This window comes from Brachycentrus maculatus, unplaced genomic scaffold, assembly GCF_059751285.1.
Source record: "Brachycentrus maculatus isolate JH-2025_06_01 unplaced genomic scaffold, ASM5975128v1 h1tg000372l, whole genome shotgun sequence".
Taxonomy (NCBI): Eukaryota; Metazoa; Arthropoda; class Insecta; order Trichoptera; family Brachycentridae; genus Brachycentrus; species Brachycentrus maculatus.
Genome location: NW_028281121.1, coordinates 149710 through 163397, shown reverse-complemented (window position 1 = coordinate 163397; position 13688 = coordinate 149710). Strand labels below are relative to the sequence as shown.

The 13688-nt window shown below is 32.6% G+C and overlaps 1 protein-coding gene across 2 annotated transcripts in view; it reads left to right on the top strand.

Moving 5' to 3' along the window:
• Nucleotides 1-13496, top strand: part of LOC148303330 (uncharacterized) — a 47458-nt gene extending 33962 nt beyond the window's left edge. Inside the window, exon 2 of one of the 2 annotated variants that reach the window (XM_088270122.1) lies at nucleotides 10286-13496. In XM_088270122.1, the coding sequence (XP_088126248.1) occupies nucleotides 10286-11095 (810 nt within the window). In that variant the 3' untranslated portion in view covers nucleotides 11096-13496. The remainder of the gene's footprint in view (nucleotides 1-10285) is intronic. The other variant, XM_088270123.1, reaches the window with a different exon arrangement.
• The last annotated feature ends 192 nt before the right edge of the window (nucleotides 13497-13688 follow it).

The window sequence follows — 13688 nt, the reverse complement described above, 5'->3', positions numbered from 1 at the left end:
CTGTGACACGTGTTTCGATGCATTCTGCAAATCTCAAACAACGGGATGCGGAATGCATCGAAACACGTGTCACAGTAGATTTGAAGAAATAGTGGTATTTACTAAGTAAAACTTAAATTAAAAATGGATAGATTTTACCGCAAAGTGACTTCCGAATCAGTTAGTGAAATTAATGTCCTTGTATCTTTTTTATACTTTATAATGAAAGCTCGATCGAGTCAGGTTTGTATATCGTTAATTTTGGCATGTTTCCAGGTTCTAGTCAATAAGACAATTTATCAGTTTGCTTTTAATAAGGTTCATGCTTCAAAAAGATTGTTCGCACGAATACGTAGAGTCGAAGAGCCTTTCCGCTGATATTTGTGTTGGGGCCACAATTAAAAGGTAAAACAACTAAAAGGCCCTTTACCGATTTATGTCATAGACGATTTCGTTCACAAAATAACAAAGAATCAAATTCGTAGTATACTTTTATTCTATCTATACGAAAAGACGAATTCATTTTGATTATCGAAAAAGTATACTAATAATACTAATAAATATATAGAGTCGTACAGTCAAAGAGCCTTCCCGGGGATATTTGTGCCGAAGCCGTACTTAACAGGTCAAACAGCCGCATGCGTCTCAGGAGCCATACTTTGCCGACCTATGTCATAGACTATTTCGTTTGCAAAACAAGCATATAATCAAGTTCGGCACCGTTCTTCTTCATTTCAAGTATCGATGAAGTATACTAATAAAACTCCATATAGGTACGCCGACCGCTTCGGGCAGAATAATTCGACTTTCACAAAACCGAAAGGCGAAATAGGGTGTGAAAATAAAACCAATAAAAAGTTTACGGATCTCATCGCCCGCCAAAAATGAGAATGTTGAAACAATCTTCACGGCTGTCAGACGCCCATCTTAGCGCCGCTGTCTGCGATAACGTAGGTGGTCGTGGTCCAATCCAGACTAAATTAACTCTCGGTAAAAATAGTAAACAATTTGCAGACTTCTAGTAAAAACAATGTTTATTTTCTTGTATGTTTTTTGCAGATACTTTGTGGCACATTTTATAAACTTTATAAAATAAAAACAACTTAGGTTTCGAAGAGAACCTTGTCGCCATCAGAGTTAAACATGTGCATGTTTAACCCCGATAATGACAAAGTTCTTTTCGAAACCGGTTGAAAAAAAATAAACCTTTAAAAAGGTGGTTAACAACAGTTATTTGACAATGTTTATTTTTTACATCGTCTTAACGTATTAGTCATATTTAATTTTCTCCTTTTTTCTCTTTAAAAAAGAAATCCTATCTCGTCTTTGTAAAAGCACCAAAAAGAAAATAAAGCGTATGTATGTTACATACGAAAGGGTAAATTGTAATTTTATATATGCTATATTTAATACATCATAGTTTTTATCTGTAGTTAGCGCGTTTAGTCTCAGGCTCGATTCACAGGGGGTCAGAATAAATATAAATAATATTTGTCCCTAATATTATTTTATTATCACCGTGAAATAATACCTGAAACCTTGGACTGATTACTTAGCCTTCACGTTATTTACCTTCAAGATAACAGTGCTTCGAAACTATGCAATGCCCTATGTATCATTTAGAGTTATTTATCATTTTATTTATCATTTTCAAGTTTTTAGCGTAGTGTATGAATATTTTTAAATAAATAATTTAAATTATGCACATAATATTTTTGTAAAGTGGTTTAAGAGAGGATTTTTTAGGAAAATAACACGCAGACGACCATGTGCAGTTTATGAGTGGATGATGCACATGCTAAGGAGACCTACTGTCCCAAGCAAGGGTGGCTCCAAGGGTCCATTATACCAAGGGATGGTTCTCTAGTCTGCGGCCAAGGGGCAATCGGAAACACGTGACGGTTATAAACCGGAAAAACTTCCCTGTAATCCTCTTTGCGGTTCAAATGCCGGCGCGTACTGAGAAATTTCAAAGAAAGTAAACAAAATGCTTTTTTTATATGCGCATACACGAGTACCTCGGCATTCTTCCACCCATGCAGTCGAGTAATTACACTTCAGAAGATAAATAAGGCGCCTACTCTAGAATAATACAGGCTGGCCAATCGTCAAAACACATGGTCGTCCTTGCAATATGGAAATATGCGCTCATCACAAAGTCAATATTTTGAAGGAAAAAAGATATATCTGGTAAACACTATTTTTATCTTGTCAACGTCTCTTTTCAAATAAATGAAGATTTGTATACATACTCTTTGAATAAATAATAATAAAATAATAATAATGCTGGGAATGAGTAAATGGTGCACTGAAATCAATAATAGCAAATAACCTACCATCAAAAGCTAAACTGGCAGTATATAACGAAATCCTGGTTCCAACCCTAATGTATAGAGTGAAGCATAGAGTTGCCAAAAAGGGATGAAAGTAGACTGAATGCAGTCGAAATGCCTTCTCTCAAAACGAAGTATGATAGATGTTCAAATGGTGAAATAAGGAAAGATTATTAGGATGAGATAAGCAATATCGATAAAATTAAGAAATGTGTGTTGAGGTAGTTTGGACATGTGGAAAAAGTGAGTAAGGAAAGAAGGGTTAAATAAATTTATGTATGAAGTTGGAAAAAGGAGCAGAGGAAGATCAAGGAAAATTTTCACAATCAGGTATGTCTAATACTCGACAGTGGTCAAGTCAGAAGTCGATCGGCGGGTGTGCATGAAGAGATGTATGAATGTTGAAGAGACGAAGATTGTGCGCGAAGACAGATTGATGTAGCGTTCTATTCTCTCTGCCTACCCCTTTGGTAAAGCATCGTGTTGGTTTTCTTTTATCTATCAAATTCCTATACCAAGCGTCATGATTTTGAATTTATGGTGGTCGATTCGAAAGAATTCATCGGGATTTCGAATTTTGAGACTTTCACCAGCTTATTTTATTTGTGAATACTGTATGTTTATTTCTATTACTTTGTACTTATTTAAAATATTTCAATGTTCAAATTGGTAAAAAGTAGTTTTACTTGGTAAAAACCGCTATTTCTAAATAGTGGTGTTAACCAACTAAAACTTATATATTTATTGATTCGACATTAACTTTGTGGAATGACATGTTGATTTTTTTAAATCAAAAACTTGTATAATTTGTTTTTTAACCCTTGTTTAATTAAAACTCTCTTAACTTTTCACCTATAGATGAAAACGTCTGTTAGTTTTCGAAACTAGTCGTGTGTGATGAAATTTAACGCATTAAGTGGTATGATACGAGTGTTTAATTTTAAGAAAAAATAAACTCAACTTATGTTTTGAATATTGAAAGCCTTAACTTTGTGGATCATATTGATATATTATTTTGAGACATAAAAAGACTTCGTTTTTTGATCCACTCACATTTTTACTAACAACCAACTAGTTTCGGCAACAACCTGTTGCCCTCTTCAGGGTTTAATTAATGACAAAAAAAATTGTCATAAATTAAACCCTGAAGAGGGCAACAGGTTGTTGCCGAAACTAGTTTTTTGTTAGTAAAAATGTGAGTGGATAAAAAAAGTCTTTTTATTTCTCAAAATAATATAACTTAACCTTAAATTAGGAATGGATCGATTTTTTTTAAAAAGGTACGTATTTCTTTGGCGAAGCAATCGCTCTCGTATCCGACTTGATCCCATCTGGTCCGCAAGCACGTGGGATCACACCCACCGCCATTCATGCCCCCTCCACGGCATATTGTATGTTACAGTACAGCGTGTGTACCGGTGTACCATTCATCCGAAACAGGTTGGTCACCCCCCCTCCCCGCTCTGCGGACAGCCTCACGCTGCCTTATGTGATCCTCGTACAAATACGCATCTTTATAATGTGAGGAAATTCTCATGAGCCAAACGTAATAACTAACTAACTAATCGAATGCAAATACACGCAACTGAATTTGTATTTTTTTTAAACTAATTTAATTTGTTTTTTCTTGAATGTTTTCCGTAGATACTTTGTGGCACATTTTATAAACTTTATAAAATTAAACAACTTTGTTTTAACCACTTTTTTATTAATACAATTTAACCTACCAGTTTCGACAAGAACCTTGTCATCATCAGGGTTAGTTAAATTCTGAAACATTAAAAACGTGAGAGTATTTTAATGTTTTAGAATTAACCCTGATGATGACAAGGTTCTTGTTGAAACCGGTAGGTTAAATTGTATTAATAAAAAAGTTGTTAAAACAAAGTTGTTTAATTTTATAAAATTTAATTTGTGTTTTTACAATTTCATACTATTTCTGTGAGCCTAAGCGGCTCATTATCAGAAAAATTCTCTAATCTATAAACTCCGACCCAAGAGTCCGCGACACTAACCACGGGACCACAACCCGACACGAATTCGTTATGTTTAGCGAGATTATTACGAAAAGCTCTAGCCAGGACTAGGCAGAGAGAATAGAACGCCGTACCAATGCCTTTGCACACAATCTTCGCCATTTCTACATTCATATATCTCCTCATACATTCCCGTCGATTATTTCGACTCTTAACTCGGTCGCTTTGACATACCTGAACGTACAAAGTTTTCCTCTCGATTTTCCTTTGCATTCGTCTCATAAATTTCTTATACCCTTATTTCCTCACTCATACGTTCCACATGTCCAAACCATCTCAATATACCTTTCTTAATTTTAGCGATAATGTTTATCACTGCCTTGCATTCTTTCCTTATTTTACCATTCGAACATCTGTAATTCACCGTTTTACCGTACATTTGTCAGAGGGATCGCATTTCGATTGAATTCCGTCTACTTTCGTCATGCTTTTTACCAACTCTACACTGCGTTTCCATGCATAAGGGTTAGAACCAGGACTCCGTTGGTTATTTAAAAAAATATAATAAATAAATAAATAAATGTCTTGATAATTTTAGTATAAGCGTCAAGTTTTCTTCATGTTTAATAATTTGGTGAATAAAATTCTGAAATCGCATGTGTACAGAAATACTTATTCCAAAATAAAACATAATATTTTCATCGGAAATTTTATCACCCATTAAACGTATATTTCTACGACTTTGTTTACGTTAAACTAAAACCAAGGATTTCTTTCTCAATTATTATAATCATTAAACTTCACATTCTTTATATTCAGCGTAATTATGGATACAAACATAGTATTAAAAGTAATGTGCGCACAATAAACAGAAAATATCGTTTATAGTGATCATTTCTTACCAGGTAGGTACTTTATAATTTTGCAATCAAATAAAAAAATCTCAGAAGCACTTCCTGAATATATTTTTTAAAGGGGGGAGAGAAAAAGACAATATACTTGTATGAAATATAACTGCCACCACTTTCATACCAAGTTTATTTAAAGAAGAGTGGTTAAAAACAATGTAGGAGTTTCATTTTGTGTGCAACTAAGTTTCAGCAAAAAAAAAATCACGAGAAAATACTATTTTCCCCTATTATTTTTTAAACTACTCAAGAAATTATCATTATTACGGTTTTTATGATTTTTGTTTCATAAAATATGATATGACCCTAAAACATCCAAATATTTGGATATCAATGAAACAAATTGAATTTTTACTAAGGTTTTTTTTATTTCAATATTTCTAACTATCTTCACCCAGATCCATAAGTACAGTAGATTTGAGTAAGATTGTATGTATCATATTTCTTTTCATGAAGCAATAAACCATTTTTAGTAAATCATCTTTTTTAAATGTTAATTAAATTACTTACAAGGAATGATGCAGATACATTAGTTTCATTTTTTTCACATGTCCAAGGATAGTTTTGAATGATCCTTGAGAGCACCTTTTGTCTACATAATATCTACATCTTATCTCATCGCATCCCGTCACTGGGTTGATAGACTCTCATACTCACTTCTCGTATATCTGCAGTTGTGGCCTGGAACGGGTTTTTGGATAATCCATTCATGTTGCAATACAACCAACCGCAAAATTTTCATTCATTATTGTTTTGCTGTTCGGATCGACACAGATTACCACTGAACCCCTGAGAGAATGATGTGTTATGCGCACTATGCTGTAACTTCTGTAAATTAAAGATTTTTTTAAATATTTATATCTTCCAAATCGCTCTTTATTTGTCTCGCAATATTGTTCGTACTTCGAATTATTTGTAAATCGAAACACATTTTCTCATAAGAAATAATGTAAACTGGATGTATCCATTACTAACTCCCAGAATATACGTAGTTCATATTAGAAATCCTTAAAAATACAAAAAAATCATGAAACGTTTTAACGATGAAAGAAGACGTAGTCATTTTTTTCGTGAAAATATCTCTATAAATAACCTGATTTTTTTATAACAAAATTTATTAATACACATCTAAAACGTTGCATTAGCAACCAATGGCGCCATGATTTTTTAATTAGGTGTATATTTTTCTTTGAAACATTGCACATATTTCAGCAATCAACGTACCTACCTAATATAGAATGTTCCTTTTCGTCATCCGTCACTGAATTTTTGGTCGTAACAAGAGGTATTCGTAACCCGAGGTATCAATGTGCATCTATCTTTAACAGTTACCATCAACCTTGAATTCATTGGATATTAAAAACATTCTAGTATTTCTATTGTTAGTTATTTAAATTAGTAAGACCACAATTTCTCATTATTTTCATCATTAGATTTCAATTTATATTATTACAATAATAAATTAACCTTATTTAAATTAAATATAAAACTAGTATTTCATATTTTATAGAAACTTAATATTTTAAAATAAATATTCTAATAGTTTTTGTTCTTCCTTTTTACATCCGCACCAAACCTATAAAAAAAGTTCAAGGTTAATAACGAGAAAAAGAACCAAATAATCGATTATTTTAATACCAAATATGTTTTTAAATATCTACTACTAAATACTGACAATTTGTCCCTAACAATGTTGTCCAAAAGAAGAGAACATAATATTATGAATGGGATAATATATTTGAACATTTAAAAGGAAGGGTCACGAAATTACCGCAATAAATATGACAAGTATCACCCATAAACTTACCAGTTTTCAAGATTCGTGCAACAAATAAAGCGTACAATAAATTTGCCGCAAAATAAAATACGCACAATTCGATCGTATGCATTTGTGAAGTTTTGTAGGAGAATGCAATAACAGCAAGCGCCGATTTCATTAAAATCGATTCGTAATTCACGTCAGGTTAGTGCCAATTAGCGTCTCCGTGATATGTTTACAACACTGTATAAGCTAATAATAAAATATTTTAAACGCAATTCAATACATAAATACACAATCTCAGACTATTTGTATTAACCTTTTGAATGCCAGGCGCATTTTAACGGTAGGTCTGGATATAACCGCGACCAAATGAAAAAAGAATGCATTTTAAATGACGATACAGAATTTTTATTTTAATAGAGAAATATTTGTGTTTAACTACTTACAAAAAAATTATACTATTTCTGTGAGCCTAAGCGGCTCATTATTAGTAATGGGTATCAAATTGTGGTAGAGTGGGTTTGAACCGAGCAACTCTGACTCGAGTCCGCGACTCAAATCACGGGACCACAGCCCGACACACGAAGAAGAATATAAAATTTTTAGTATTTATTTATAGTTTACAATTTATAAAGAAGTTTGGGAGCTTATGTATTACCTGTCATAGGTTGGTTAAGTTATTTTACACACTTGCAACATTGACAATTCTACCCATATTGACAACCACCCTGCTCAATTTTTTGGAACTCCTAAATACATAATTGTGTGATGTATTTTTCATATTTACCATCTCTATCCTTACTATCCTACCCGCAGACAAGTTTCTTAAAGCGATTAATCCCCTTTTTTTCAAATTGTTCAATCTCATGATACAGTAGATAAGAGTTTACAACAGCCATCCATGTTGGATTAAGGAAAGTTTTATTAGCAGATATCCTTTTATTTAATACCAAGACTTCCATATTTTTATTATATGTTGAGATGTCAAAATATAAAAATAACTTGTGGAGAAATTACAGATTTTTTTGGACACACTCAACATGTTGTAATGAAAAAAAGGATGATTTATTTAGAAACTTAATGCGATAAAATTGCGTTAGATAGATTAACGTTTTTTCATGGGGTAATAAATATTACTCTTTATTTTTTTTTTTATTCCTTATAAAAATATTATTTTAATTGATTTATATTATCCACTGACACTTCGTGATGGAATTGTATTTTTAATTTATTATTAGATTAAAACCAATATTTTTAGCTTTTCCACTTTTTTATTTGACCAGCGACCGGGTTTCGTCGTTACCGACATCATCAGACTGGTTATGTTGTTTTAGTTGTTTTAGTATATATTATACTCAATAATATAATAAATATTATTTTATATATAATCAATATTATTTTAGTTGTTCAGTATTTAAAGGGTTAAACAAATGACGCAGACAATCAATGGAGGAATCCTACGACAAAAATTGTCCCAATACGGTTTTAGCAGAAAACATCAACTGTTTTCTAGAGGATTATCAGTTCAGCTTATTTCTATAATAAAATAAATTACAACTCCTTTTTTTAACTTTTCATATTACATTTTATTTTTCGATGTAGACTAGAAAAAGCAAGAGCGCTTGAATTTTTTTAATAAAAATATTCAATGTCAACAGAGACGAACAATATTTTATAAAGTGAGTAATATGGATTTCTGGGCTTCATAGAGCTTATAGCCTGGCTTTACCTGACTCAATTGATAACACTTTATTGTGAAACTTTTACCATTCTGCCCAAAAAATCCTGTTGTATAAAAATATGCCTCGTCTCTGTTGAGATATCTAATATATCTTGATATACATCCTAATCATTATTATTGTGAATTAGTGCTTGCTAACGTACAGGTAATCAGCAATTTCTTACTGTATATTATTTAAGATTTAATTCAACTCAATCTTATTAATATAAATTCTAGTAGGAATTTGAGCAATATTTTTATTCTTATAGATAAAATTATTAAATAATTTCTAATGAGAAAGTTAATATGAATGCGTAACCGTATAAGATTCCATTTGATTTTTTTTTTACCTAAATCGTTGATTCATGCGAAAATCCTTTTTTTACATTAGTATAAACAACATAAATGAATGCTCTTTTTTTTCTAAAATATAAATCATTAAAAAAATTTAATTATATTTAAAACTAGAACTTGTGTACCTACCTACCAAGCTCAAAAACCAAAGGTGTCTTCCTTCGCCATAAAGTATCCACTTGAGTATCAGTACTTGCCCACGGCTCTAGTGACATCATCGCCCCCTTCCCCTTCTCCTCTTCACCACGTCCGTGCTCTGCCACTTCATGAACGTCGCTCCTTCACTCCCGCCCTCTCACCAGTATAGGCGGCGCCCACCAGCTCTAGGGTCAATCTCCACAGCTCTAGATGAAATTCCCAGTAAACACCTTACTTATAAAATATGGCATATGGTATATGTTACAGTATGTGTGGAGGTCCTCACCAAAACGTTACATTTCCATTATAAATTATTTTAAGTAATCAGGCATTCTAGCTTGTAAAATTGTTACGTTTTGCTGCGATTTAATGATTTCATGTAGATTTTTAATTCATGTTTTACTTGGAATATACCACTATTTCTTAAAATCTACTGTGGCACGTGTGTCGATGCATTCCGCATCATTTTCAAACACCGTATGATCAGGAATTCTAGTATTTAAAATTGTTAAGTTTTGGTACGATTTAATGATTTCATATTGGTTAAACACATTAGGTCACGTTTTGTCGCAACTTTTATTATGATTTCGATATAATACAGTAAACAGAACAGATTTGCATTTAAAGGATTTTTGTGCATTATTGGAAATGTATATTGCTATCACCATATTAAACTATATATTTTTTAAATAGCAAAAATATATTTTTGATGTTAGTATACATTCACTATCCGAGATTTTTGCTAACCGGTTTCAAGACGTACCTGTCTCTTTGTCAAGACAATCACTACACCAGCACACAAACAATACTACACGTCACTACCATAGTACTATTCACACACTTACAACTACACATAAGGTAAGTGTGTGTGAATAGTGCTATGGTAGTGACGTATAGTATTGGTTGTATGCTGGTATAGTGATTGTCCTGACGAAGAGACGGGTACGTTTTGAAACTGGTAGATAAAAATATCGGTGAGTGGTTATTTACTAACATTTTTGTAAACAAAAATGTAAAAATGACTTATCTAAATGTAAATGCTTTAAATATTAATTTTAAAGCATTTTTTAGTATTTGCGATTGCTTTACTAATAAACGTTCTCTTTTCTTTCCAGATGATTCTAACGTTCTGCAAGCCCAGTCAAAAAATGATCTTTTGGTGGTTAGGCTGCGCTTCATTACTTTTGACGTCTACAACAGACGCGGCTTCGTACAGAAGAGGAGCAGCATCGTCTGATTCCATTCTAGAAATCATCAACACGCAAGAAGTGGAGAGGCTTCTGGCAGCGAGGAGACTGAATGCCTCGAGAGCGGAGCGACGGTACTTGGCACAAAACGATTTGGACGAAGATTTTTTAGAGCCCAATCCACAAGCCATTCTGTACGAACCTCCGGAACACAACAACGAATATGAGAAACATAAACCGAGGGATAGTAGCAACAAATTAGGCATAGATGTCTTACTAAAACAATATAACACATCTTTCCAATCCCCTCAATTGCTAGCCGAACTCGGATACAATGGACACAAACTTCTCAAATCGAGCAAAAACGCTTTAGTCGTAACCAAGAAACAGTACTTGAAAAAGGATTGGTGCAAAACTGAGCCGTTGGTACAAAGGGTTAAAGAAGACAAATGTATCACTAGAACAGTGATTAACAGATTCTGCTACGGTCAATGTAACTCTTTCTATATCCCTAAAAACCCACGCAGGCGTCGTACAAAACCACCACTCTCCCCTGAAGATGAAAGGGAAGATATGGATCAAAATGGAGCAGCATTCAAGTCCTGTTCGTTCTGCAAGCCAAAAAAGTTCACTTGGATCAGCGTCCGGCTCGAATGTCCCACGTTAAGTCCACCGTTTAGAATGAAGCGAATACAGAGAATTCGACAGTGCAAATGCACCACGGCTGACGTGAATTGAAGAAATAACAGAAAATGTTCTCGAGATGCCCAAAGTATCGCGCTGATGTTTGCTGATGGCGCGGATGGAATTATTTGCGAGTGCGAGTATTAAATGGAAGCCATCGAATATAAATTGATCGCTTCATTCTCTTTGCAAATAAAATCGTTATTGTTCAGAGGTTTTAGTACCTATACGATACAACATTTAGGCTTACTGCTTACATAGTATACCTACTTTAGAATTCATCACCAAAGGTGCTTGAAAAATATATTTTGTACATTCCTCAATAATTTATCGATAAGTGATAGGATGTGCATTACGCATGTTATGTTCCTAATAATATTTTGTTAATATGAAATCGGTTATTCTGTATTAGATTTATACATTAGAAATAGAATTGCTTTAAATAGTGAATTTTACAATAAAGTGAATATGCGGATTGACTTTGTGAAAACGTGAACAGACAGAATTGTTATTCGGAGCTTTCTCTGACTACCAAATATTTGGATATGCTTTTAGTACCTTGAATACATATTAATTAATATAATGAAAGAGTTGAGTATACTGATTATTACTATTAGTGATATTATTTTTAGTGTGATATTATTTTTTTTTATTTCATGCCATTAAAATTAACTGGGATATTAAACTCCTTGGGTTATGTATAACAATTCTAGGTATATATAAACATTTAAAGTAAATTATTATTGTATCGCATCCCATTACCTTTGTTTTTCTGAAAACCTAGTGAGGGTTATTTAAAAATGAACTTTAATAACTCATTTCTTCTTATGTTTTGGATTAACATTCCGACAAAATAATTTGTGCCATTGTATGTTTTAAATATTTGGGAATTGAAAGCTAAAATAAGTTCATTTTACTAGAAAACATTTACTTTTGTAGTAAACATATTATATTTTTGTGTAGTTTTTTACGTCATTGTCATACTGGATGATTTATGTATCACCATTATTGTACTAGATTACCTCAAAATATCGAGTTGCAAGTAATATTGTATAGATATTATTTATTCAAGACGACTTTTGTTAACGGAAAATTATAACGTGTACTCATTCATTCTTGTTTCTCTCTATCTAATAGTGCAAGAGGCACGTTTTCATGACCAATTACAAAAGGACTATTAATATTTCTCGAGTCCACGTGTAAACATTGTATAAAAAAATAAATATATATTCTACTTAGCCCTAACTACGGCATCAAGTACGAAAGTAGAATATAGATTTCGTTATTCAACGTAAATACGTCCTACAATTGGGATCAAATACCCATCGAAAAGTAATTCTCCTGGTAAGAGAATATGACAAACACTTTTGGTCCGTTGACTACCGTCAACAGACCTTAATTAAGCATTTTGTGTACTAGCTTGGTTTGTGGTACAAATGTACTTCACTATTTTTTATCATGTATGATACCACCTCTGGTGAGAGTTTTTTTATGAACTATCATGGATCCGATGTCGAATTGGTCCTTACCCAGGCTCCTGCAACGCGCCTCCAGTTTTTGTCTTTAAAATCTGAAATGGGGGCAAAGTATTAAAGATGAGGGATATCTTGAGGTGTCTCATCATCTCGGAGAGCTTGATACGATCATCACGGTCATCACGAAGATCAAAGAGACTACACGCACTCCCTCCGCTTTTTGGGCAGCATCAGGCAGAGAAGAGTGGAGAAGATTGATGACTCAGCGAAATCCACTCCAGGATTATCACGACCCTCAAACACGAGGATGACGACAAAGAAGAGACGCATCAATGCCGACGGAACAGTTTTGGTAACATGTTTGAAATTGTCTCAAATATGTAAATATCATGCTTAAATTTTTAGACGAAATAAAATTTTCTTAATCTATTTCCTATACCACCATCTACCGGCAATAGTACGAACTACTTTCAGTATTTCTACCGACTTGTGGTAAGCCTGTGAAAAGTAACGGAAAATATTTGAAGAAAAATTCTCTCTAATTATTCGACGAAGATTGAATCAATTTCATAATTCCCATTGTAAATGCTTGAAGACGATAATTGTACCAAACGAATTTTAAGTGTATATAATTTTATGAAGCCATCTGGATATTGTTAATCTTAAGTAGGTAGATATTTGTATCGTTTTTTAAGGCCGATGGTTTTACGTGACAAAACAACTTTAACTTTGTTATTGCAAAAACTTTTCTAAGAAACTAATATAAATCTGTAAGTATTTATTTATAGACATCCAAAAACAAAATGTATACCATCTGAAATTGTGAATATACTCGTATTGTATGATTTTATTTACACTATTTAAATTAATGATTTAGAGCTTTATTACTTTTAGTTTAGTCATCTAAATATTTTGTAATAAAGTTGTAGTGATGTTGTTTAACTGATGTTAATAAATAAATAAAATTTAGAATAAAGAAATGTTTTTATTCGTTACTTTGTTGATAATGAAGAAAAAACCGGTTTTTGCTTTTTCCAAATCCATGCCTCCTCAAGTAAATACGGCGATTATTTTGATTTCGGAAAGATTATTTTTTAAATGGACTTCTTATATTTCATTTGAGTCTACAAGTTTTTTTTATTTTAAATTTATAATATTGTTTGTGCAATCTG